The sequence below is a fragment of the Hyla sarda genome, chromosome 1, assembly GCF_029499605.1.
Source record: "Hyla sarda isolate aHylSar1 chromosome 1, aHylSar1.hap1, whole genome shotgun sequence".
Taxonomy (NCBI): Eukaryota; Metazoa; Chordata; class Amphibia; order Anura; family Hylidae; genus Hyla; species Hyla sarda.
In genome coordinates this window covers 450,993,778-451,019,740 of record NC_079189.1, presented here as the reverse complement: position 1 = coordinate 451,019,740, position 25,963 = coordinate 450,993,778, and the positions used below count along the sequence as shown (strand labels likewise).

The window sequence follows — 25,963 nt, the reverse complement described above, 5'->3', positions numbered from 1 at the left end:
AGGTCCCATAGGGACCTATAACACTGCACACACTGATCTTCTATGTTGATCACTGGTTTCTCATAAGAAACCAGTGATCAACGATTCTGCCGGATGACTGCTCATGCCTGGATCTCAGGCACTGAGCAGTCATTCGGCGATCGGACAGCGAGGAGGCAGGAAGGGGCCCTCCCGCTGTCCTGTCAGCTCTTCGGGATGCCGCGATTAGCCGCGGCTATCCCGAACAGCTCGACTGAGCTAGCCGGGAACTTTCACTTTCACTTTTAGCCGCGCGGCTCAGCTTTGAGCGCGCGGCTAAAGGGTTAATAGCGCGCGGCGCCGCGATCGGCGCTGCGCGCTATTAGAGGCGGGTCCCGGCTTCACTATGACGCCGGGCCCGCCATGATATGACGCGGGGTTACTGTGTAACCCCGCGTTATATCGGAAGAGCAGGACCAAGGACGTACCGGTACGTCCTTGGTCCTTAAGGGGTTAAGGACTCAGGGTTTTTCCGTTTTTGCACTTTCGTTCTTTCCTCCTTGCCTTTTAAAAATCATAACCCTCTCAATTTTCCACCTAAAAATCCATATCATGGCTTATTTTTTGCATCACCAATTCTACTTTCCAGTGACATTAGTCATTTTACCCAAAAATTCACGGCGAAACGGAGAAAAAACTCATTGTGCTTCAAAATCGAACAAAAAACGCCATTTTGTAACTTTTGGGGGCTTCCGTTTCTACGCAGTGCATATTTCGGTAAAAATGACACCTAATTACTCTGTAGTTCCATATGGTTAAAATGATACCCTACTTATATAGGTTTGATTTTGTCGTACTTCTGGAAAAAATCATAACTACATGCAGGAAAATTTATACGTTTAAAAATGTAATCTTCTGACCCCTATAACTTTTTTGTTTTTCCACGTACAGGGCGGTATGAGGACTAATTTTTTGCGCCGTTATCTGAGTTTAAGTTTGTAAAGGTACGATTTTTGTTTTGATCTGACTTTTTGATCACTTTTTATTCATTTTTTAATGGTATAAAAAGTGACCAAAATACGCTTTTTTGGAATTTGGAATTTTTTGCACGTACGCCATTGACTGTGCGGTTTAATTAATTATATATTTTTATAGTTCGGACATTTACGAACGCAGCGTTTTGTTTTTGCAGTGTTATAGGACCTATAACACTGCACACACTGATCTCCTATGCTGATCACTGGCGTGTATTAACACGCCTGTGATCAGTGTTATCGGTGCTTGTCTGCTCCTGTCTAGATCTCAGGCACGGAGCAGTCATTCGTCGATCGGACACCGAGGAGGCAGGTAAGGGCCCTCCCAATGTCCTGTAAGCTGTTCGGGACACCGCAATTTCACCGCAGCGGTCCTGAACAGCCCGACTGACTTGCCGGGATACTTTCGCTTTAGAAGCGGCGGTCAAGCTTTGACCGCTGCTTCTAAAGGGTGAATACCTCACATTGCCGCAATCGGCGATGTGTGATATTAGCCGCGGGTCCCGGCCGTTGATGAGCGCCGGGACCGACGCGATGTGATGTGGGGTTGCAGCGCGACCCCGCTTCATATCGCGGGAACTGGCGCAGGACATAAATATTCGTCCTGCGTCGTTAAGGGGTTACAATAGCGTCCGTTAAGTTATCCCTGCCGTTAAGTTATCCCTGACGGAAGAAAAATGAGTGCATGTTCTCTTAATTCTTTCGTCACAACTAACGTCCGTAAGTCATGACGGACTATAACGGGTCATAACGGATAATCAAAAAATCCCATAGACTTTAATGGGATTTTGTAATGGACGTTTAACATCCTGTTTTAAAGCTTTTGTAACGGACGTTTATAACGGATCTTTTAACAGATTAATTTTATACAGTGACCCCCCCCCCCCGACATACGACAATTTCAACATACGATGGCCTTTCAGAGGCCATCGCATGTTGAAGGTAGCATCAACATACGATGCTTTTGTATGTGGGGCCATCGCATAAACGGCTACCCGGCAGCGCAGACTGCTTCAGCTGCTGCTGGATAGCCATTTAAGGTGCCCTGTGTGGTCTGGTGATGACCTGTCGCTCTGGACCATTCTCTTCTGGATCCCCTGCATCGCTGTCGCTCTCCTTAGTCGTCATCACGTCGCCGCGCACACCGTCCCGTCATCCAATAGGAGCGGCGTGCGCAGCGACGCGATGAAGAGCGACAATCCCAGGCAGCAGAGATGGTCCAGAGCGGCGGGGACGCGGCGACATCCAGGGCAGTGGTGATGGTCCGGAGCGGTGGGGATAGGTGAGTATAACTTCCTAAACTTTTCATTGCATGGATCCCTCAACATACGATGATTTCAACTAACGATGGTTCATTTGGAACGAATTACCATCGTATGTTGAGGGACCACTGTATAGTGAAATAAGCCTTAAACGGGTAGTCCAGTGGTGAAAAACTTATCCCCTATCCTAAGGATAGGGGATAAGTTTGAGATCGCGGGGGGTCCGACCGCTGGGGCCCCCTGCGATCTCTCTGTACGGGGCCCCGGCTCTCCGGCCAGATAGCAGGTGTCGACACGCCCCCTCAATACATCTCAATGGCAGAGCCGGAGATTGCCGAAGGCAGCGCTTCGGCTCTGCCATAGAGTTGTATTGAGGGGGCGTGTCGGCTGCCGTTTCGTGCGGAGATCGACACGCCCCCTTCCCGCGGGCTGTCGGGGCTCCGTACAGGAGATCACAGGGGGCCCCAGCAGTCGGACCCCCCGCGATCTGCAACTTATCTCCTATCCTTAAGATAGGGGATAAGTTGTTCACCACTGAGTCACCACTGGACTACTCCTTTAAGGTGTTAAGGGACGCCTGTTATTTTAAGACATTTATGAACCTGAGAGTAAACATGGCCTTTTAAAAGTTATTTCGATATTTCAAGCGGTTCAGCTTCCTTTTCTCTTTTATTTCCTACTCTAAGCTAAAGCAGGATAAAAATCACCTGACCTTTTTTCTTAAGGCATTTATCCTTCAGATGATGGTGTTTATTTTTTTACAGGTTGTTTGCTTATTATCCAGTAACAGAAAGGATCGATATGATGCCATCAAGAAGTACTTATGCACTGAATGCCCTGTTCCAAGTCAGTGTGTACTTGCCAGAACCTTGAGTAAACCACAAACCATTTTTTCAGTTGCTTTAAAGATTGCTTTACAGATGAATTGTAAAATGGGTGGAGAACTATGGAGTGTCGAAATCCCAGTGAGTATTACTATTCTATATAAAGCACAGAAACCAGTAAAAAGTAAATCTGCATTTTAAATATTTAAGGTAGGGTCACACGTAACGGATCCGCACGCAGTGTATTTTACGCTGCGGATCCGCCGGTGACCCGACCCATAGTGTGCTCCAACTGTTGCCCCGGCCCCTGTCCTGCTTGCAGCGAGCAGCCACATGGGCCTGCGAGTCGCCGAGTACACTGGGCATTCGCACGGCGACTCGCATGACCCTGTGTGGCTGCTTGGAGCGGCAGATGGGAGGCGCACTCTGGGTCGGGTCACCTGCAAATCCGCAGCTTAAAATACGCTGTGGATCCGTTACTTGTGACCCTACCCTTAAGCAACATTTAACAAAACTTTCACAGGCTGTAATGTATCACAGAATATATAAGAAGGAAACCATGCATGGTGGTCTGGAGAGCGAATGATCACATGCTATGTATATAGTGTGTAGAGAGAAACGAAAGCTCAATACTGGAGGATGTATTTTGCTATTGAAGAGCAGGAAAGCATTCAAGTCTTTGGAAATGCTTCATCTGTGAACATATCTTAAAGGGGTACTCCGGTGTATTTATTTATTTATTCTTTTTTTTTAAATGAACTGGTGTCAGAAAGTTAAACAGATTTATTAGCAGCTGTATGCTACAGAGGAAATTCTTTTATTTTTGAATTTCTTTTTTGTCTTGTCCACAGTGCTCTCTGCTGATACCTGATGCCCGGATCAGGAACTGTTCACATCAGGAGAAAACCCCCATAGCAAATCTATGCTGCTCTGGACAGTTACTGACACTGAGATGTCAGCAGAAAGCACTGTGGACAAGACAAAAAAGAAATTCAAAAAGAAAAGAATTTCCTCTGTGGCACACAGCTGGTAAAAAGTACTGGAAGGGTAAAGATTTTTTAATAGAAGTAATTTACAAATCTGTTTAACTTTCTGGCATCAGTTTATTTAAAAAAAAAAAAAAGTTTTCCACCGGAGTACCCCTTAAAGGGGAACTCCGGTGGAAAAAAAGTTTTTTCAAATCAACTGATGCAAGAAAGTTAAACAGGTTTGTAGATCATTTTATTTAAAAATCTTAACCCTTCTAGTACTTATCAGCTTCTATATACTACAGATATACTACAGAGAAATTTGTGAAGTTCTTTCCAGCCTGACAACAGTGCTCTCTTCTGACACCTCTGTCCATGTCAGGAACTGCCCAGTAGGAGAGGTTTTCTATGGGGATATGATTCTAATTGGACAGTTCTGACACGGACAGAGGTGTCAGCAGAGAGCAATTCCTGTGAACACAGCAGTCCAGAACCGTTCAGTGTGAACAGCGAGTGGGTGTGTCCCTTTGTGTGCTCCTCCAGACTTCCAGAAGCAGAAAGCAGCAGGTGTTACATTTGTCTTTCCCAGGAGTGTGGCTGGCTCCTGGGGAGAACCTCCCTGCATGGAGTCTCAGACCTCCACTTCACGTTCTTCACGGCTGGCGGTGGGGTGGAGAGAAAACGGCAACAGCCATTGTTCCGGCCGGAGGGAGAAGATCCAGCAGAGTCTGCAGCAATGCAGGCTCTGCTCCTCCGGCAACGGTGAGCCAGAGATCCAGCAGTGGAAGAAAGGCAGGGAGAAAGAGCGTGGAGATGTGGGCTGAAAGATGGCCCAAAGAGTCCAGCTCCACTTACTGCTCCCGCATGGCCGCAAGGTTTGCGGAATATGACTGCTGCAGTAAGGAGCTCAAGCTGACAAGAGAAGATCTGCGTGGGGCCCAGAGTCTGGCAAACTCTGGGTCAAAGAGGAATAAGAGTGAGCTGAAAAAAAGAATCATGGCCCTAAAAGCAGAGATTGTGAAGCTAGAGGAACGGAGGACAGAAATCCTGGAAGGGAGCGGTCTCTTCAAGGAGAAGCTGATGAACGGGGATCGGTTTGCCACCATGAAATCCCCAGGTAAGGTGGAGGTGGATGATGGGGAGAGTAGTGGCGGTGAAGATAGTGATGATGGTGGTGAAGAAGAAAAAGAGGAGGAGAGGGTGGAGGAATATTCTGTGCCTGTGGCTGCCCCCTGTGACGTCCAGACCACCCAGGACAGCTACATTGAACCTGCCCATGTGGCACTTCCTTCCAGTGAGAGTGAGGAGGAGGATGTGGAGGGTGAGGCTGGGTACTTATTGAGGGCTATAGTTATGCAGGAGTCCCCAGCCCACCGCCAAAATTTTACCTTTGGTGATGACCTATGTGAGGATGTGGCAGTGAAGAGGAAAGTAAAGAAAAAGAAGACACACGAATCTGTGCAGTATGTCTTTGTTCCTTTCTGGCAGTCTGGGCCAGCTGCAAAACTGGTTCAGTCTGCTGGGCCCCCCATACTGCCAGACCCTGTTTCTGTGGTGGAATGGAGCCAGCATGGGGGGTACAGCATGGCGTCAGTAAAGGCTGTGGACGCAATAGAAGTGAAGCCCACCCATCCTGCCGGTAGGGAGGGGCAGGGTGGGCTCATGGTGGGCAGCTCTGGCACTACAGGACCGCCCCAGGGGGGCTTGTCCAAGTGCCAGAGGCGAGCTATGCCGCTGGGGGCAGTTCCCCGAGTGCTGTGGGCACTACCGGCGCTGCAGGGCACTCCCCTGTGAGGTGGGTGGGAGTGTCCTGGCGCCGGTGGCAGAGAGTGATGGATCTGTGTGCTCGGGGGGCGGTCCTCCGGGTCCAGTGTGTTCTGCGGGGCACTCCACTGTGAGGGGGGGGGGGGGGGTCCGGGTGCCGATTTCATCCGCAGATCCCGTGCGGTCGGGAAAATCAGGCGCTGGCACTGTGGGAGGAGCTGGGGTACGCCCGGTGGGGCAGCCCCATACTCAGGAGGAGACAACAGCCATGGAGGAGGAGCCATCAGCGCCAACCCCAGCAGCAGCTAGGCCAGCACAGAAGAGCATACTAAGACCAGCAACACTACAAGTCCCAGCCAGCCCAGAGTTTGTGAGTAAGGTCAAGAGTGCAGGGTGTGTGAATGCTGAGTGTAGTAGTGTATGTGGGAGTGTCAGTGGAGTGAATATTGGTAGGAGTGGTGGTGGTATGAATGGGAAGTTTAGTATGGATGGAAATAGAGAGGTTGAGAGTAGTGGTGTGAATGGTGGTATAGGTGGGTCTGGTCTGGCTGCCCCCCCCCCGGTAGTGACTGCTCCTAGAAGCTATTCCAATGTCACTGCTGGGGGTTCAGGGGGTCCCTGTCTCTGTCCGGCTCCGGAGGCCACTTGCAACAGCGCCTCCTGGAGGCTCTACGCAGGGGCGACAGGTCAATCCAAGTAGAGGAAAGGGGTGAGGTCGACCTGTCTTTCTGGATAGAGAGGCATGGTTTGGGGGCTTTCCGAGAGCGGAATGGGGAGGTGGTCTTGTCCCTCCTGACAACCGGGCAGGACAATAACCGTAGAAATGTGGTCCGTCTGATTTGGAGGGGCGAGGATGCGTGCCCACCCCGCGCAAAAGTGGTTGAGCTCCTCCTTCAAATGGAATTCAGGGCGAGTGACATCTTTGCCCTGATTCACCCCTACGGTTCGTCTGAGTTTGACGTCAGTTTCGTTCGACCAGAGGGTCTTGAACTCTTCTGGTCAAACTACGAAGTGGCGAAGAATGAGCCCAGCTGGCGGGATTTCGCCGTAAAGGCGATTTCCCATCAGAACGCTGTCAAGAATGTGACCGTTTTGACCCGTAACAAGTCGCTTTCTTGTTATGACATCATGACCTGACTCGGACGGTATGGGGATGTGACGGACTTGCCTAAGAAAAACTTTGATGGGCACGGGATCTGGTCTGGGGCCTGGACGTTTTCCGTCAAACTCAAACGTTCACTCAGTACGGTTCCCCACATTCCGTCAGCCGCTTTCCTTGAATGTGATAGGACTCAGGTCTTCTACCAGGGGCAGCCTAAGGTCTGTCACAGGTGTGGCAGCCCCACCCACTTTAGCGCAGCCTGTACTGTGCAGGTCTGCACTTTGTGTGGTGGGGTGGGTCATCTGGCCGCATCCTCTAGGCAGATCTGGTGCCACCTGTGTGGTGTCCTCGGACACCCTTTCAGCCGTTGTCCTAGCGCCTTCGCCCGTGCAGCGTCCGCTCCGGCTGAGGAGAGCTGTGAAGTTGCCTCGGCTGGGGAGGGTACGGGCAGGAATGGGGGCGCAACAGGGCTTGTGAGGAGGAAAAAGGGCCCCGCCAAATTAAGGCGGGAGGAAAATCGTAGAAGGAGTAAGGAGCTGGAGAGTGCCCAAGTGGCGGGGGTAGCTTCAGCCCCTGCTCCTGAAGCTGGCCCTGTAACCGCTGAAGCCCTGGAGGAGAACTTGCTAGATGAGGAGACCAGTAGGCTGCGCAAAGAGGAAGGCAATATGGCCGACCCTTCTGATTCCTCCAATTATGAAAGTGTGGATGAGGAGAGTGGGGAGAGGCCTAAAGAGAAAGAAAAGGGCAAAAGGAAAGGGAGAAAGAAGAGATCAGAGCCCTCTGTTCCTTGTACTACGGGCCAGGTCCAAAGCGGAAGCCTGGCTAACCCCCCCCCCCCCCCCCCCTTTGATTGACCTGTCAAACCGGTACCTCGTCCTCGATACCATCTTCTCCCCCTCCTTGGACAGGGAAGGTGAGGGCGAGGTGCCTAGGGAGAAAGAGCCTCTGGGGGGAACTGGGCCCTGTCCTGTTGAGGCACCTTCCTCAGAGGGCGGGGCTAGACTGGGGCCAGAAGGAGACGGGGATAACATGGATCTATCAGAATCGAAAAAAAGAGTGGTCCTGCCCTCTCGTCTTCTTCGGGGGATGAGGGGGCAAAAAAGAAGGGAAAACAAAAGTGAAGGGTGTGGCTGTCTAATTTAATCACCCTGTATGGCGGCACTCACCCCATTGATGCTGGCATCTATTAACTGTGCCAGCATAAAGTCTGATACGGCTAAATTTGCAGCCTTTGATTTTCTCGTCTGTGTTGAAGCCGACATTTTCTTTTTACAGGAGACCAGGTTGTCAGATCTAGCCTCCCTGGTAAAAGCCAGGAGAGAGTGGAGGCGCGGTCCCTTCGACTGGTCTCTTGCGGCTGAGCCGTATAGTGGGATGGCGGTCCTTTTTACGGCTCCTGTCGAATGCCGACGGGTTATTGAATTAGAAATGGGGAGGTGCCTGATCTTAGATGTCTTCATGAAGGGACAGGAGCTCCAGCTCATTAACATATACGCCCCGCAAACTAAGCGGGGCCGTAAAGATCTCTTTATGAAGATTAAGCCCTAATTCGGCAAGTGATCTTTGGAGGGGACTTCAATAATGTCACGAGGTCCCAAGATAGGAGAGGCTCCAATGGTCCGCTGACTTGCGATAGTGTGGCACTGATTAGCATAGCTAGAGAAGCTCGCCTAGAGGATGCCCACATCCGGAGCCCCTCGGGCCACGCGGGTTTCACCTATCATCAAGGTAGTCGCAGGTCTAGGATAGATAGGTTTTATTTAAAGGAGGAAGCCGTCTCTTCCACAGTGTCCGTGGTTAAGGTGGAGTTCTCCGATCACTGTATGATTTTGTTTTCCCTGAATGTTTCAGAGACCCCCCCTGATGGGTAAAGGTTACTGGAAGCTGAATTCCTCCCTCCTGGAGGAAGCGGAGGTAAGACAGTCCTTTGAGGATTTTCTTCAGAGTCAGGTACCTTTACTGGATCTTTGTAGTAATAAGCTGGAGTGGTGGGAGATATTCAAGAAGCGGGTTGCAGGGTTCTTCTGCCAGCTCTCGAGCCTCAGGTCCCTGAACAGGTATCGCCTGTATCAGGGCCTGAGGAGGAAACTCGAACTTCTTGTCTCGACTGGAAGTAGTCGAGAGGATATCTCCAGAGTGAAGTCCTTGCTGATGAGGTGTCAGTACGATAGGCACACATCTTTGGTTTTTGAGAGGGATTACGGGAGGTACCGCTCGCCCGACCCTTACAGAAACTGTAAGATGTCAGTGAGTAGTAAAGTCATTTCAGGACTGATTGATAGTACAGGATCTCTGAATCGGTCCAGATCAGGCATCTTGGAGGTCGTCAGATCCTTCTACTCGCACCTCTTGGGAAGGAAGGATCTGAATCTGGATGTGATGTCAGGTTTCCTGGCTGAAACCATTCCTGAGCCAGGGGTAGACCCCTCTCTTGGCGTTTTGACAGAAGAAATCAGGTAAGAGGAAGTGTGACTGGCGATCGAGGGGCTTGCCCCTAAGAAGTCGCCAGGTCCGGATGGCTTAACATCCGAGTGGTACAGGACTTTTAAGGAGTCTTTAGCTCCCCTCTTGACTGAGGTATTCAATGAGTGTCTCTCCTCAGGCACTCTGCCGAAGTCAATGAGGAGGTCAGCCCTGATTCTTCTGTCAAAGGGTAAAGATCCTAGCCGTGTTGAGAATTGGAGGCCCATAGCTCTTCTCAATACGGACAGGAAGCTTCTGGCCAAGATACTGTTTAATCGGCTCGTGAAGTTTGCACCCCGGCTCCTTTCGGGGGCTCAGCACTGCTCTGTTCCAGGCCGAAGCACCTTAAGTGCTGTCCTCAGTGTCAGGGAGGCAGTGGAGCGGAGTTGTGCGGGTTTCTGGAAGGGGTACTTGCTGTCCCTGGATCAGGCCAAGGCGTTTGATCGAGTGAACCACGAGTACCTCTGGTCCTTCCTCCTGAGATATGGCTTACCAAGTATTTTTGTTAATTGGCTTAAGATCTTGTATGCAGGGGCAGAGAGTTTCCCGCTGGTGAACGGTTGGTCTGGCCGCTCTTTTGAGGTGGGGTCCGGAGTCTGTCAGGGTTGTCCTTTGAGCCCGCTTTTATACGTGTTCGCAATCGATCCCTTCGTCCGGAGGGTAGATTGTTGGCGGGAGTCGGGATGTGTCTGGCGGAGCTGGATGCCACCCAGAGAGTGGTGGCGTATGCTGATGATGTCACTATTTTCGTGTCCGACAGAGAGAGGAGGTCGATGTGGGAGAGAGGAGGTCGATGTGGTGATGTCGGAGGTCGACCGCTACTCTGAGGCATTCAGGTCTAAGATCAACCGGGATAAGTGTGAGAGTCTCTGGCTGGGAGGGGGGGATCCCACGTTTGATCTCCCGGACACCCTTCCAGGGCCCCAAGAATCAGCAAAAGTCTTAGGCATCACATTTGGCCAGGATGATTATCCCACCAAAAACTGGGATGGTAAACACCAGGATGCCACTCAGAAGGTGGACCAGTGGAAGGGTTGGTCTATGACCCTCAGGGAAAGGGTACACCTGATCAAATCGTACCTGCTCCCCTTGTTTATCTATCTGGGCAGTGTATGTATCTTGCCAGAGGCTTACTACACTAGGATCTACAGCCTGTTTTTCCAGATGTTATGCGGGAACAGGATGAACCTAGTCAAGAGGGAGGTTACATACCGCACGAGGAGACTAGGGGGTTTATCTATGGTAAACCCAGTGGTGTTCTTAACGAACACCTTCTTGAAAGCCAACATCTCAAACCTCTGGACAGGGAGGGCTTCTCCGTGGGTACTCTCCTGCAGGGAATAGTTTTGGCCTTTCTTCCAGGAATGGGAGAGAGGAGGGCGAGTGAAGGACCTCCGTACGCCCCATGGATATCTTCCGGCTTACGCTACCCCGACTCTGAAGGCGATACGTCGGTGGGGTCTGGGAGTGTGGGAGATCAGGACCCAGTCAAGGCAGTTCCTTGACAAACGGGTTCTGTTGACCCACTTTCAGAAGCCTCTGGCGCTCAGGGACTGCCCAGGTCGGGATCTGAGGGTGGGGTTGCATCTTTTGAACATGAAAAGGATCCCCCAGAAGTTTTGGGACTTGGCCTGGCGCTGCTTTCAGGGGAAGCTATATGTAAGGGACAACCTGAAGTGCAGGAACTCTTGATGACCGGGGATGTCCCCGAGAAGAGTGCGGGGACACGCTGGAAAGCATGGACCACTTCCTGCTTCATTGTCCCTTTAATATAGGGGTTTACAACCGGGTTGGTGCTTCCATCGGCTGGAGTCAACTTGCCGGCCTTACCTATCCGGAGTGGGCTTATGGAGCATTTAGGAACCTGGGTGGCCGAGACCGGGGCACTTTATTCTTAGTTAGCTTAGTGGTTAGGTACTACACGTGGAACGCACGGTGTTTAGTGTCAACCCAACAAAAAATCCTCTCCGAGGTGGAGGTCTGTAGGAATATCACCGGTGACCTCGGGAAGATCAGGTCTTTGGAGTATGGCAGTCTTGGTACCAGTAGTAGGGCTTCTCTCCTGTGGAGAGGGTTTTCTTTTGATGTGCCCTAGGTACTAGACCTTTTGGGTAGAGTACCTTTTATTTTGGTTAGGGGAAGTGTTATAGGGATAGAGATAGGGTGAGAGTAAGGTCAGTTTTAATGGAGGGATAGAATTAGGGAAAATTGTAGGGGGAGTTAGGGAAAGAGTTTAAAAATTATTTTGATGTATCAAGTCTGCCATCCTTCTTCGCGGTGGTGGGCTAATGCATGTGCAGGCTAGCTTTTTGTTTTGTTTTAAGCTGATACGTTATGAAGGGCTTACAGGTGACCAAACTTGGGCCTAAAATGGGTTGTGGTTTAGTGTGCATAAGTTTGTGTATAAGTTGGTTTGGTTGGAAGGAGGGCTAGGTGGGGAGGGTGTATTTGTGGGTGGTGGTGTTTTTGTTTATTTGTTTGCTTTGGGGAGGACCTGACATGGGTCAGTTAAGGACAGAATTTTGTGAACGGTATGGACTCTGACTCATGTCAGGAGGGGTGGTGCGGTGCGGGTGAGGGCACAGTTATAGTGTAGTTTTTTTTTTTTTTCCTAGGGTTTTCTGTTGATTTTGTAAAAAAAAAAAAAAAAGGTTTTCTGTAGAGCATATGTTTATATATGTTTATACATTTGTTTGTTTGTTTATATTCTATATTGTTTTGGCAGTCAGACCAGTTATGTTGATATGTGGTTTATTTTTTTTTTAAAAATTTCAGTTGATATGTGGTTTATTAGCTTTATAAATTTTTTTTATTTTTTTTTATTGCAGTGGTGTACTTGCTATGTTTTCTGTTTTGTTTTATTGTTTTGTTTTTTTCTTGTGTGTTTCCCGAGTTATGTTTTTGAGTTACAGCCGGGTAGTGCTAATTTATTTATTTATTATTTTTTATTTTTTTTATGCCAAGTTGTGCTATTTTTATGTTCATTTTCGCTATGTGTGTGTCGGTGTGCTGTTTAGAAAGTTTGGTTAGGTAAGTGGGTTTATTTATTTATAATTTTTTCTGCTAAGCTGGGCTGGCCGGTTAGGCAGGGTTTTGTTTTGATTTATGTTATAGCTGGCTAAGCTTGTTTTCTTTTTCTTTTTTTCTGTATTGGATAAGTTTTGTATTTTTATAATAAAAAGAGTGTCAGCAGAGAGCACTGTTGTCAGACTGGAAAGAAATTCACACATTTCTCTGTTTTATACAGCAGCTAATAAGTACTAGAAGGATTACGATTTTTTTAATAGAAGTAATTTACAAATCTGTTTAACTTTCAGGCACCAGTTGATTTGAAAACATTTGTTTTCTACTTCTTCCTACCGGTTAATGCCTCTTTATGCATTAACCCCTTAAGGACTCAGGATTTTTCCGTTTTTGCACTTTCGTTTTTTCCTCCTTACCTTTTAAAAATCATAACCCTTTCAATTTTCCACCTAAAAATCTATATTATGGCTTATTTTTTGCATCACCAATTCTACTTTGCAGTGACATCAGTCATTTTACCCAAAAATTCACGACGAAACGGCAAAAAAAATCATTGTGCTACAAAATCGAAGAGAAAACTCCATTTTGTAACTTTTGGGGGCTTCCGTTTCTACGCAGTGCATATTTCGGTAAAAATGACACCTTTTCATTATTCTGTAGGTCCATACGGTTAAAATGATACCCTACTTATATAGGTTTGATTTTGTCGTACTTCTGGAAAAAATCATAACTACATGCAGGAAAATGTATACGTTTAAAAATGTCATCTTCTAAACCCTATAACTTTTTTTTTTTCATGTACAGGGCAGTATGAGGGCTCATTTTTTGCGCCGTGATCTGAAGTTTTTATCAGTACAATTTTTGTTTTGATCGGACTTTTTGATCACTTTTTATTCATTTTTTAATGGTATAAAAAGTGACCAAAATACGCTTTTTTGGAATTTGGAATTTTTTTGCGCGTACGCCATTGACTGTGCGGTTTGATTAACAATATATTTTTATAGTTCGGACATTTACACTCGCGGCGATACCACATATGTTTATTTTTATTTACACTGTTTTATTTTTTTATGGGAAAAGGTGGGTGATTCAAACTTTTATTAGGGAAGGGGTTAAATTACCATTATTAACACTTTTTTGTAACTTTTTTTTTGCATTGTTATAGGGACCAAAAATTCCAAAGTCCAAAATAGTGCATTTTTGGTCACTTTTTATATGATTTAAAAATGAATAAAAAGCGATCAATAAGTCCTATCAATGCAAAAATGTCAATGCCGTTAAAAACTTCAGATCACGGCACAAAAAATGAGCCCCCATACCGCCCCATACACGGAAAAATAAAAAAGTTATAGGGGTCAGAAGATGACAATTTTAAACGTATTAATTTTCCTGCATGTAGGTACGATTTTTTCCAGAAGTCCGACAAAATCAAACCTATATAAGTAGGGTATCATTTTAATTGTATGGACCTACAGAATAAAGATATGGTGTCATTTTTACCGAAAAATGTACTATGTAGAAACGGAAGCCCCCAAAAGTTACAAAACGGCGTTTTTTTTTTTCAATTTTGTCGCACAATGATTTTTTTTTCCGTTTCACCGTGGATTTTTGGGCAAAATAACTGACGTCATTACAAAGTAGAATTGGTGGCGCAAAAAATAAGCCATCATATGGATTTTTAGGTGCAAAATTGAAAAAGTTATGATTTTTTAAAGGCAAGGAGCAAAAAACGAAAATGCAAAAACGGAAAAAACCTCGGTCCTTAAGGGGTTAAAAGTTTCATACAGTCATGGCCATAAATGTTGGCACCCCTGACATTTTTCAAGAAAATGAAGTATTTCTCATAGAAAAGGATTGCAGTAACACGTTTTGCTAAACATATGTTTATTCCCTTTGTGTGTATTGTTCTGTGTGTGCCACACTAAGCATGGACAACAGAAAGAGGAGAAGAGAACTGTCTGAGGACTTAAGAACCAAAATTGTGAAAAAATATCAACAATCTCAATGTTACAAGTCCATCCCCTGAGATCTAGATTTGCCTTTGTCCACAGTGCACAACATTATCAAGAAGTTGGCAACCCATGGCACTGTAGCTAATCTCCCTGGGAGGGAACGGAAGAGAAAAATTGATGAAAGGTGTCAACGCAGGATAGTCCGGATGGTGAATAAGCAGCCTCAAAACAAGTTCCAAAGATATTCAAGCTGTCCAGCAGGCTCAGGGAGCATCAGTGTCAGCGCAAACAATCCATCGACATTTAAATGAAGTGAAATGTTATGGCAGGAGACCCAGTAGAAGCCAACTGCTGACACAAAGACATAAAAAAGCAAGACTACATTTTGCCAAAATGAACTTGAGTAAGCCAAAATCCTTCTTGGAAAACGTCTTTTGGACAGATGAGACCAAGATAGAGCTTTTTGGTAAAGCACATCATCCTACTGTTTACCGAAACTAGAATGAGGCCTACAAAGAAAAGAACACAGTACCTACAGTGAAATATGGTGGAGGTTCAATGATGTTTTGGGGTTGTTTTTTCTGCCGTGAATGTGTACAAGGCATCATGAACTCTGAGGCTTACCAACGGATTTTGGGTTGCACAGTACAGCCCAGTGTCAGAAAGCTGGGTTTGCAGCAGGATAATGACCCCAAACATATGTCAAAAAGCACCCAGAAATGCATGGGAACAAAGTGCTGGAGAATTCTGAAGTGGCCAGCAATGAGTCCAGATCTAAATCCCATTGAACACCTGTGGAGAGATCTTAAAATTGCTGTTGGGAAAAGGTGCCCTTCAATAAGAGAGACCTGGAACAGTTTGTAAAGGAAGAGCGGTCCAACATTTTGTCTGAAAGGTGTAAGAAGCTTATTGAGGGTTATAGGAAGCGACTGATTTAAGTTATTTTTTCCAAAGGGATGTACAACCAAATATTAAGGGTGCCAATAATTTTGTCCTGCCCATTTTTGGAGCTGGTGTGACAATATGCCCAATTAGCTTTTTTTTCCCTCCCTTTTTTGGTTTAGTTCCAATACACACAAAGGGAATTAAACATGTGTATAGCAAAACATGTGTTACTGCAACCCTTTTCTGTGAGAAATACTTCATTTTCTTGAAAAATTTCAGGGGTATCAACATTAACGACCATGACTGTATATGCAAATGTGGTATCGATAAAAGTTACAGATCACAGCACATTTACACCCCACTGAAGTTTGACAGATCTTTGTAACAGTGGGCTGTGCAAATGAAAAATTCAATTTTTCATTTTCACGGACCACTGTTTCAAAAATCTGTCAGTCACCTGTGGGTTGTTAAGGCTCACTATACCCCTTGTTATGTTCCGTGAGGGGCGTAGTTTCCAAAATGGGATCACATGTGGGTATTTATTTTTTTGCGTTTATGTCAGAACTGCTGTAACCAGCAGCCACCCCTATGCAAATCACCAATTTAGGCCTCAAATGTACACGGTGCGCTAGCACTCCTGAGGCTAAGTTTCTATTTGTTTTTTTTGTCCTGTGTTTTATGGGTAGAAAAAAGCGCCAGTGCAATGTCCTGCGTCTGGCGTTTTTTCATTTGTGTGGAAATTGCATTTTTGGCACCTTTTGGCGTGTTTTTTTGGTACCCAAATTGTGTTGGGTACCCCCAAAAAAAAAGGATGCAGTAGTAATGGAAAAAAATTTATTTAACAAAATCAAAAAATTTTTATAACTAAATTTTAATTAATGTTTAATAAAGTGTGTGTGTTTCACTTTTTTTCTCTATGTTTTTAATTTTTTTTAGGTAGTACTACTACTCCCAGCATGGAACAGACTGTTCCATGATGAGAGTAGTAGTAACTGTGGTAATAGACATATCGCCCCGGGTCTCAGCCTGACACACGATGCAATCGTTCATTATATAGCAGAGATGCGGCTGTATACAGTGCTCGCATCTCTGCACTATACTCCGGCCAGTGATGTAAATAGAACATCACTCATTCATATTTCCCACCCAGAGTGGTGATGGCCGGATGGTTGCAGCCAATCACTGCTCTCAGAGGGAAATATGTATGAGTGAGTGGCCGGAGTACAGAGCAGAGATGCGAGCGCTGTATACAGCCGCTCTGCATCTCTGCTATAGACAGGACGATCATATCGGTTGTCAGTTGTGATATCCACTTTTATGTATCGTGATATCCACTGTTATGTATCCTTAACTGCAAGTACTACTACTCCCAACATGGAGCACACTCTGCTCCATGCTGGGAGCTGTAGTACCTGTATTAATAGACAGATCGCAATGAGTGTAACTTCTGACACTCGCTGCGATCTGTTTATTAATGCAGGTACTACAGCTCCCAGCATTGAGCAGTGTGTGCCCCATGTTGGGAGTAGTAGTACCTGCAGTTAAGGAAAGATCACAGCCGGTATCACTACTGACACCCGCTGTTATCCTCCTGTATACTGTATAGATGCGACCGCTCTCCTATGGTCCCCTACACTGCTGTATATATACACATATTCCTATTTCCCACATAGAGCTGTGATTGGCTGGAACCATGTGGCCAATCACAGCTCTCTGTGGGAAATATGAATATGTGTATATATACTGCAGTGCAGGGGACCATAGAAGAGCGGCCGCCACATCTATTCATTATACAGGAGGATCTGTCATTCATCTGTCAATTAGTACAGGTACTACTACTCCCATCATGGGACAGTGTGTTCCATGTTGGGAGTAATAGTACTACCTAAAAAAATGTTTTACAAAAAAAAGAAAATAAAGTGAAAAACACATACACACTACATTTTATTATTGTCGGCTACATTTTTAGGTCCCCACCTGCCCACATAAATTGATCCCTGTTTAAAAATGAATTAAAAAAATTTTATAAAAAAAGATACATTTCGTTGGATACAATTTTTTCCTTCACTACTGTATCTTTTTTTAATTATTTTTTTAATGGTACCCTGAGAAATGTTATTAAAAACGGTATCTCCATCAATTTTTTGGATCGCTAAAGTCCAAAAATGAATAAAAACCGCCTGCAAAAACGCCAAAGTTAAAACCCACATATCGTTTTTCTTGCAGTTTTTTCATTCCCATAAACTTCTATGGGAGAAAAACACCACGATTTTTACAAAAAAAAAAAATCGCCAGTGGCTCAACATGCTCCAATTACCAACTATCTGAAAAACGCCAAAAAAGAGGGAAAAAAATGCCAGAAGGATTAAAAAAACGCCAAGTGGAATAAGAATTTTGCGATTTCTCAATGATTTACAGCCAACATCTGTCCGCAGCTTTTTTTTGACCGAAAAAGGGCATGCTGCAGAATTGGCGTTTTTCTTGGCGTTTTCACAATAAAAAGCAAGTGGAATTCCAGCCTGAGCCTTGTTGTGCAACTGCAGAGCATTTTATGTCCATGGGGTATTTCCGTACTTGGGAGCAATTGTGTTGCTAATTTTGGGGCTCTTTATTTCTTTTTTCCTTTTACGAAAAGTATAGGGCAACACCAGCATGTTAGTGTAAAAAATTTAATTTTTTTACACTAACATTCTGGTGTAGACCCCAACTTTACCTTTTCGTAAGGAGAAAAAGCCCCCCAAATTTGTAGCGCAATTTCTCCTGAGTACAGAGATAGCCTATATATGGCCCTAAACTGTTGCCTTGAAATACGACAGGGCTTTGACGTGAGAGCGCCATGCGCATTTGAGGCCTGAATTAGGGTTTGTCATAGGGGAGAGGTGTACCCGGATGCCTTCTCCACCAAAAATGGCTGTCCGGCATTACTGGGAGGTGTTATTTTGCAACAGCTGGAAAGACTAGCGTACAAGACTGTTTTAATTATTATTTGGGGGGGGGGGGTGTAATGGTGTAAGGGTGTAGTGTATATGTAGTGTTTTACTCTTTATTTAGGGGTAGTGTAGTGTTTTTAATGTACATTCACACGGGGGGGGGGGGTTTACAGTGAAACTACATTCACGTGGGGGGCAAAACTACAACTCCCAGCATGCACTGATAGTCCGTACATGCTGGGAGTTGTAGTTATGCCACAGCTAGAAGCACACTGGTTGCGATTGGGAAACACTGAGTTAGGTAACAGACTACCGCAGTGTTTCCCCAACACTGTCTGTTTCCTAACTCAGTGTTTCCTGATCAGGAACCAGCCCAACAAGGGTTTTGTGAGCAACTCTTACTAAGTTCTGGTGACAGACCATAAGGTTGGTATAAAAGATAGACTAGAATACTCCGAAGCATGTTTGGGGAAACTGTGACAACTAAATGCACCTGGTGATTCATGTTCATACCGAGCAACTATGTTGGAAGTATATGATGTTTTACATTTTATTTTATTTATTTTTTTATTGCCGATCCACCTACTAAGGAGTAAGCCTTATCTGTCTGCCATATGAACTATTGCCATATTGGCAAACTCAGTTAACAAGAAATTACATCTAAGAAATGCACTCTGTAGCTGACAGATGACGTCAGACGCTAACTAGGCTTACTAGCAGAAATGGTTGCATGCAGTGACATCCAGACACCGTTGCTAGTTGGAGCCAAAAGAGATTGTGACTTGAGGCAAAGTGGTGAACAGTACACAGTACCAGACACCTTTCTCCTGCAGGTCTACTATACATGCTTGTAAGCATAAAGAGACTGGGATTAAAGACACCGAGCAATGAGCAGTACTTAGTGCCAAAACAACAAATCCAAAGGTACCAGGGTAGCAACTAAGGTGACAAAAACTTTAGGGAAAAATTTTTGTAGTTTTTTTTTTTAGTTTTTACCCTAAACTAAGTACCCTTCCAATAAAATGTAACCTTTATTAGTCCCTTTAAAATATCTGAAAATATCCAAAAGCTAAATATAATGTAAAAATTACACCACTAGGTGTCAGGACCACAACAGTGTTAAAATTGTACAGCTACAGTTTTTACTCCATATTAGTATAATAAAAAATTTGAGCTCCTAGAGAATGTGCACTTTAGTTATTCAGCCGTTCAAAGAGCTAACTTGGTATCCTATAATAAGGAGCTGTGATTAACCCCTTAAAGACAATGGACATAAATGTACTTCATGGTGCCGTGGTACTTAACGCACCATGGCGTACATTTACGCTCCACCATTAATCCTCCGCTGCTATCAGCAGCCAGAGACCCGCCGGTAATGGCAGACATCTGCGATCGCACAGATATCCGCCATTAACCCCTCAGATGCCGTGAATAATACAGATCACAGCAGTGCGGTACTTTAACCCCTTAAGGACTGAGCCCTTTTTCACCTTAAGGACTCAGCCATTTTTTGCAATTCTGACCACTGTCACTTTAAACATTAATAACTCTGGAATGCTTTTAGTTATCAATCTGATTCCGAGATTGTTTTTTTGTGACATATTCTACTTTAACTTAGTTGTAAAATTTTGTTTTAACTTGCATCCTTTCTTGGTGAAAAATCCCCAAATTTTATGAAAAATTAGAAAATTTTGCATTTTTCTAACTTTGAAGCTCTCTGCTTGTAAGGAAAATGGATATTCAAAATATTTTTTTTTTTTATTCACATATACAATATGTCTACTTTATATTTGCATCATAAAATTGATGAGTTTTTACTTTTGGAAGACACCAGAGGGCTTCAAAGTTCCGCAGCAATTTTCCAATTTTTCACAAAATTTTGAAACTCGCTTTTTTCAGGGACCAGTTCAGGTTTGAAGTGGATTTGAAGGGCCTTCATATTAGAAATACCCCATAAATGACCCCATTATAAAAACTGCACCCCCCAAAATATTCAAAATGACATTCAGTCAGCGTTTTAACCCTTTAGGTGTTTCACAGGAATAGCAGCAAAGTGAAGGAGAAAATTCACAATCTTCATTTTTTACACTCGCATGTTTTTGTAGACCCAATTTTTGAATTTTTGCAAGGGGTAAAAAGGAGAAAATTTTTACTTGTATTTGAAACCCAATTTCTCTCGAGTAAGGACATACCTCATATGTCTATGTTAATTGTTCGGCGGGCGCAGTAGAGGGCTCAGAAGGGAAGGAGCGACAAATGGTTTTTGGGGGGCATGTCACATTTAGGAAGCCCCTATGGTGCCAGAACAGCAAAAAAAAAAAACACATGGCATACCATTTTGGAAACTAGATCCCTCGGGGAACATAACAAGGGGTAAAGTAAACCTTAATACCCCACAGGTGATTCACAACTTTTGCATACGTAAAAAAAAAAAAAAATTCCCTAAAATGCTTGGTTTCCCAAAAGTTTTACATTTTTAAAAAGGGTAATAGCAGAAAATACCCCCCAAAATTTGAAGCCCAATTTCTCCCGATTCAGAAAACACCCCATATGGGGGTGAAAAGTGCTCTGCTGGCGCACTACAGGTCTCAGAAGAGAAGGAGTCACATTTGGCTTTTTTGAAGGAATTTTTGCTCTGGGGGCATGCCGCATTTAGGAAGCCCCTATGGTGCCAGGACAGCAAAAAACCCCAGATGGCATACCATTTTGGAAACTAGACCCCTTGGGGAACGTAAAAAGGGGTAAAGTGAACCTTAATACCCCAAAGGGGTTTCACAACTTTTGCATATGTAAAAAAAAAAAAAAAAAAATTTCCTAAAATGCTTGGTTTCCCCAAAAATTTACATTTTTACAAAGGGTTAAAGCAGAAAATACCCCCCAAAATTTGAAGCCCAATTTCTCCCGATTCAGAAAACACCCCATATGGGGGTGAAAAGTGCTCTGCTGGCGCACTACAGGTCTCAGAAGAGAAGGAGTCACATTTGGCTTTTTTGAAGGAAATTTTGCTCTGGGGGCATGCCGCATTTAGGAAGCCCCTATGGTGCCAGGACGGCAAAAAAACCCACATGGCATACCATTTTGGAAACTAGACCCCTTGGGGAACGTAACAAGGGGTAAAGTGAACCTTAATAACCCACAGGGGTTTCACAACTTTTGCATATGTAAAAAAAAAAAAAAAATTTACCTAAAATGCTTGGTTTCCCAAAAAATTAACATTTTTACAAAGGGTTAAAGCAGAAAATACCCCCCAAAATTTGAAGCCCAATTTCTCCCGATTCAGAAAACGCCCCATATGGGGGTGAAAAGTGCTCTGCTGGCGCACTACAGGTCTCAGAAGAGAAGGAGTCACATTTGGCTTTTTGAAAGCAAATTTGCTCTGGGGGCATGCCGCATTTAGGAAGCCCCTATGGTGCCAGGACAGCAAAAAAAAAAAAACATGGCATACCATTTTGGAAACTAGACCCCTCGGGGAACGTAACAAGGGGTTAAGTGAACCTTAATACCCCACAGGTGTTTCACGACTTTTGCATATGTAAAAAAAATAATTCTTTTTTTTACCTAAAATGCCTCTTTTCCCAAAAAGTTTACATTTTTAAAAAGGGTAAAAGCAGAAAATACCCCCCAAAATTTGTAACACAATTTCTCCCGAGTACGGCGATACCCCATATGTGACCCTAAACTGTTGCCTTGAAATACGACAGGGCTCCAAAGTGAGAGCGCCATGCGCATTTGAGGCCTAAATTAGGGACTTGCATAGGGGAGGATATAGGGGTATTCTACGCCAGTGATTCCCAAACAGGGTGCCTCCAGCTGTTGTAAAACTCCCAGCATGCCTGGACAGTCAGTGGCTATCTGGCAATACTGGGAGTAGTTGTTTTGCAACAGCTGGAGGCTCCGTTTTGGAAACGGTGGCGTACCAGACGTTTTTCATTTTTATTGGGGAGGGGGGCTGTGTAGGGGTATGTGTATTTGTAGTGATTTTTACTTTTTATTTTATTGTGTGTTAGTGTAGTGTAGTATTTTTAGGGTACAGTCACATGGGCGGGGGTTCACAGTAGTTTCACGCTGGCAGTTTGAGCCGCAGCTCAAACTTGCAGCCGGATACTTACTGTAATCCTCCGCCCATGTGAGTGTACCCTGTACGTTCACATTGGGGGGGGGGGGAACGTCCAGCTGTTGCAAAACTACAACTCCCAGCATGTGCGGTCTATCAGTGCATGCTGGGAGTTGTAGTTTTGCAACCGCTGGAGGCTCCGTTTTGGAAACAGTGGCGTACCAGACGTTTTTCATTTTTATTGGGGAGGGGAGGGGGGTTGTATAAGGGTATGTGTATACGTAGTGTTTTTTACTTTTTATTGTGTGTTAGTGTAGTGTTTTTAGGGTACAGTCGCACGGGCGGGGGTTCACAGTAGTTTCTCGCTGGCAGTTTGAGCTGCGACAGAAAATTTGCCGCAGCTCAAACTTGTAGCCGGATACTTGCTGTAATCCTCCGCCCATGTGAGTGTACCCTGTACGTTCACATTGGGGGGGGAACATCCAGCTGTTGCAAAACTACAACTCCCAGCATGTACGGTCTATCAGTGCATGCTGGGAGTTGTAGTTTTGCAACAGCTGGAGGCACACTGGTTGTGAAACACAGAGTTTGGTAACAAACTCAGTGTTTTGCACCCAGTGTGCCTTCAGCTGTTGCAAAAGCTACAACCCCCAGCATGTACGGACAGCGGAAGGGCATGCTGGGTCTTGTATTTATGCAACAGCTGGAGGCATACTACTTTGGCTGGGGATGCTGGGGACTGTAGTTATGCAACAGCTGGAGACACACTGGTTTGCTACATAACTCAGTGTGCCTTCAGCTGTTGCAAAACTACAACTCCCAACAGTCACCGACAGCCAACGGGCATGCTGGGAGTTGTAGTTATGCAACCAGCAGATGCACTACTACAACTCCCAGCATGCACTTTAGCTGTTGGTGCAAGCTGGGAGTTGTAGTTACACAACAGCTGAAGGTACACTTTTCCATAGAAAAAATGTGCCTCCAGCTGTTGCAAAACTACAAGTCCCAGCATGCCCATAAGGGCATGCTGGGAGTTGTGGTGGTCTGCCTCCTGCTGTTGCATAACTACAGCTCCCAGCATGCCCTTTTTGCATGCTGGGAGCTGTTGCTAAGCAACAGCAGGAGGCTGTCACTCGCCTCCAACGATCCTCGCCGCACAGGTCAGTCCCTCGTCGTCTCCGCCGCGGCCGTCGCTCCTGGGGCCCCGATCCCAACATTGACGCCGGGGATCGGGGTCCCCAGCACCCGGGGTGCACGTCCCGCACCCGCTCACGTCCTCCGGAAGAGGGGCGGAGCGGGTTGCGGGAGTGACACCCGCAGCAGGCGCCCTGATTGGTCGGCCGGTAATCCGGCCGACGAATCAGGGCGATCGTGAGGTGGCACCAGTGCCACCTCACCCCTGCAGGCTCTGGCTGTTCGGGGCCGTCGGAGACGGCCCCGAACAGCCTGTAATTCCGGGTCACTGGAGACCCGATTGACCCGGAATCTGCCGCAGATCGCTGGACTGAATTGTCCAGCGATCTGCGGCCATCGCCGACATGGGTGGGCATAATGACCCCCCTGGGCGATATGCCCCGATGCCTACTGAACGATTTCAGCAGGCATCGGGCACCGGCTCCCCTCCGGCTAGCGGCGGGGGGCCGGGATTTGACAGGACGTACTCAAACGTCCTGAGTCCTTAAGGACTCGGAAAAGGGGACGTTTGAGTACGTCCTGCGTCCTTAAGAGGTTAAATGGATGATCAGATCGCCCGCCGCGCTGCCGCGAGAATCTGATCATCCAGCATGGTGGCCAGAGGTCCCCTCACCTGGCTCCGGACGTCTCCCGGGGTCTTCTGCCCTGGTCTGAGCAGAAGATGACCGATAACACTGATCAGATCTATGCCCTATGCATAGCACTGAACAGTATTAGCAATCAAAGGATTGCTATAGATTGTCCCCTAAAAAATTAGAAAAATCCCCTTCCCCAATAAAAATGTATTTTTTTCCCATTTTACCCCCGTAAAGTGTAAAAAAAAAATAAAAATTTATACACATATTTGGTTTCGTCGCGTGTGTAAATGTCCAAACTGTAATGTTATTGATCCCATACGGTGAACGGCGTGAACGTAAAAATTTTTTATTAAAAAAAATTATTATAAAAGTTTTATATACACAAATGTGGTATCAATAAAATGTACAGACCATGGTGCAAAAAATGAGCCCTCATACCACCGCTTATACGGAAAAATGAAAAAGTTATAGGTCATCAAAATAGAAGGATTTTAATCATACTAATTTGGTTAAAAAGGTATCATTTTAATCGTATTGACCCACAGAATAAAGAACACATGTAATTTTTACCATAAATGGTACGGCGTGAAAATAAAACCTTGCAAAATTGCATTTTTCTTTTTAATTTCCCCACACAAACAGTATATATATATATTTTTTGTTGCGCCATACATTTTATGGTAAAATGAGTGATGTCATTACGCAGGACAACTGGTTGCGCAAAAAACAAGCCCTAATACTCGTCTGTGGAGGAAAATATAAAAGTTACAATTTTTAGAAGACGAGGAGGAAAAAACAAAAATGCTAAAATAAGATTGGCCTGGTCCTTAAGGTCAAAATGAGCTTGGTCATTAAGGGGTTAAAATGAAACGTAAGGGAACTGGCTATACCGACATTTTAATTGCAGCTCTTTCAGTGAGTTCCTGATTACAGGATACCGAGTTAGCATTAGCTCTTTGAATGACCGTATAACTAAAGTGCACATTCTCTTTGAGCTCATAACATCTTTATTTCATTAATATGGAGTGAAAACTGTAGCTGGAATTTTGACACTGGTGTGGTCCTGACACCTAGTGGTGTAATATTTACATTATATTTAGCTTTTGGATTTTTTCAGATATTTTGAAGAGACTAAGGCTGGGTTCACACCACGTTTTTCAAATACGGTAACCGTATGCGGTTTTCCGCAAAAAACGTATACGACCGTATCCAAAACCGTATTCATAGGGAATGCATTGTAAACCGTATTCCAAATGTTGTGTACGGTTGCATCCGTTTTGCCTTGGATACGGTTTTGCCGATTTTTCAACCGTAGGCAAAAACGCTGTCGACCACGTTTTTGCCTCCGGTTGGAAAACCGTATGCGGTTCTTTTAACATTGTTGTCTACGAGAACCGTACACAGAATTTCAGAATACGGTTGCACACGGTTTTTCTAATCCGTTTTTGGAGTTGACACATGCGCAGATTGGAATTTCAATAGAACCATAGTAACTTTATTAACCCCTTAAGGACCCAGCCATTTTACACCTTAGGACCCGGCCATTTTTTGCATCTGACCACTTTCACTTTAAACATTAATAACTCTGGAATGCTTTTAGTTATCATTCTGATTCCGAGATTGTTTTTTCGTGACATATTCTACTTTAACATAGTGGTAAAATTTAGTGGTATCTTGCATCCTTTCTTGGTGAAAAATCCCAAAATTTGATGAAAAATAAGAAAATTTTGCATTTTTCTAACTTTGAAGCTCTCTGCTTGTAAGGAAAATGGATATTCCAAATCATTTTTTTTTATTCACATATACAATATGTCCACTTTATGTTTGCATTATAAAATTTACGTGTTTTTACTTTTGGAAGACACCAGAGGGCTTCAAAGTTCCGCAGCAATTTTCCAATTTTTCACAAAATTTCCAAACTCACAATTTTTCAGGGACCAGTTCAGGTTTGAAGTGGATTTGAAGGGTCTT

The 25,963-nt window shown here is 45.1% G+C and overlaps 1 protein-coding gene across 3 annotated transcripts in view; it reads left to right on the top strand.

Moving 5' to 3' along the window:
* Window positions 1-25,963, top strand: part of PIWIL1 (piwi like RNA-mediated gene silencing 1) — a 394,474-nt gene that overhangs the window by 298,755 nt on the left and 69,756 nt on the right. For all 3 annotated transcript variants that reach the window (XM_056533540.1, XM_056533559.1, XM_056533548.1), the window contains exon 15: window positions 3,019-3,219. In XM_056533540.1, coding sequence (XP_056389515.1) covers window positions 3,019-3,219 — 201 coding nt within the window. The remainder of the gene's footprint in view (window positions 1-3,018; window positions 3,220-25,963) is intronic.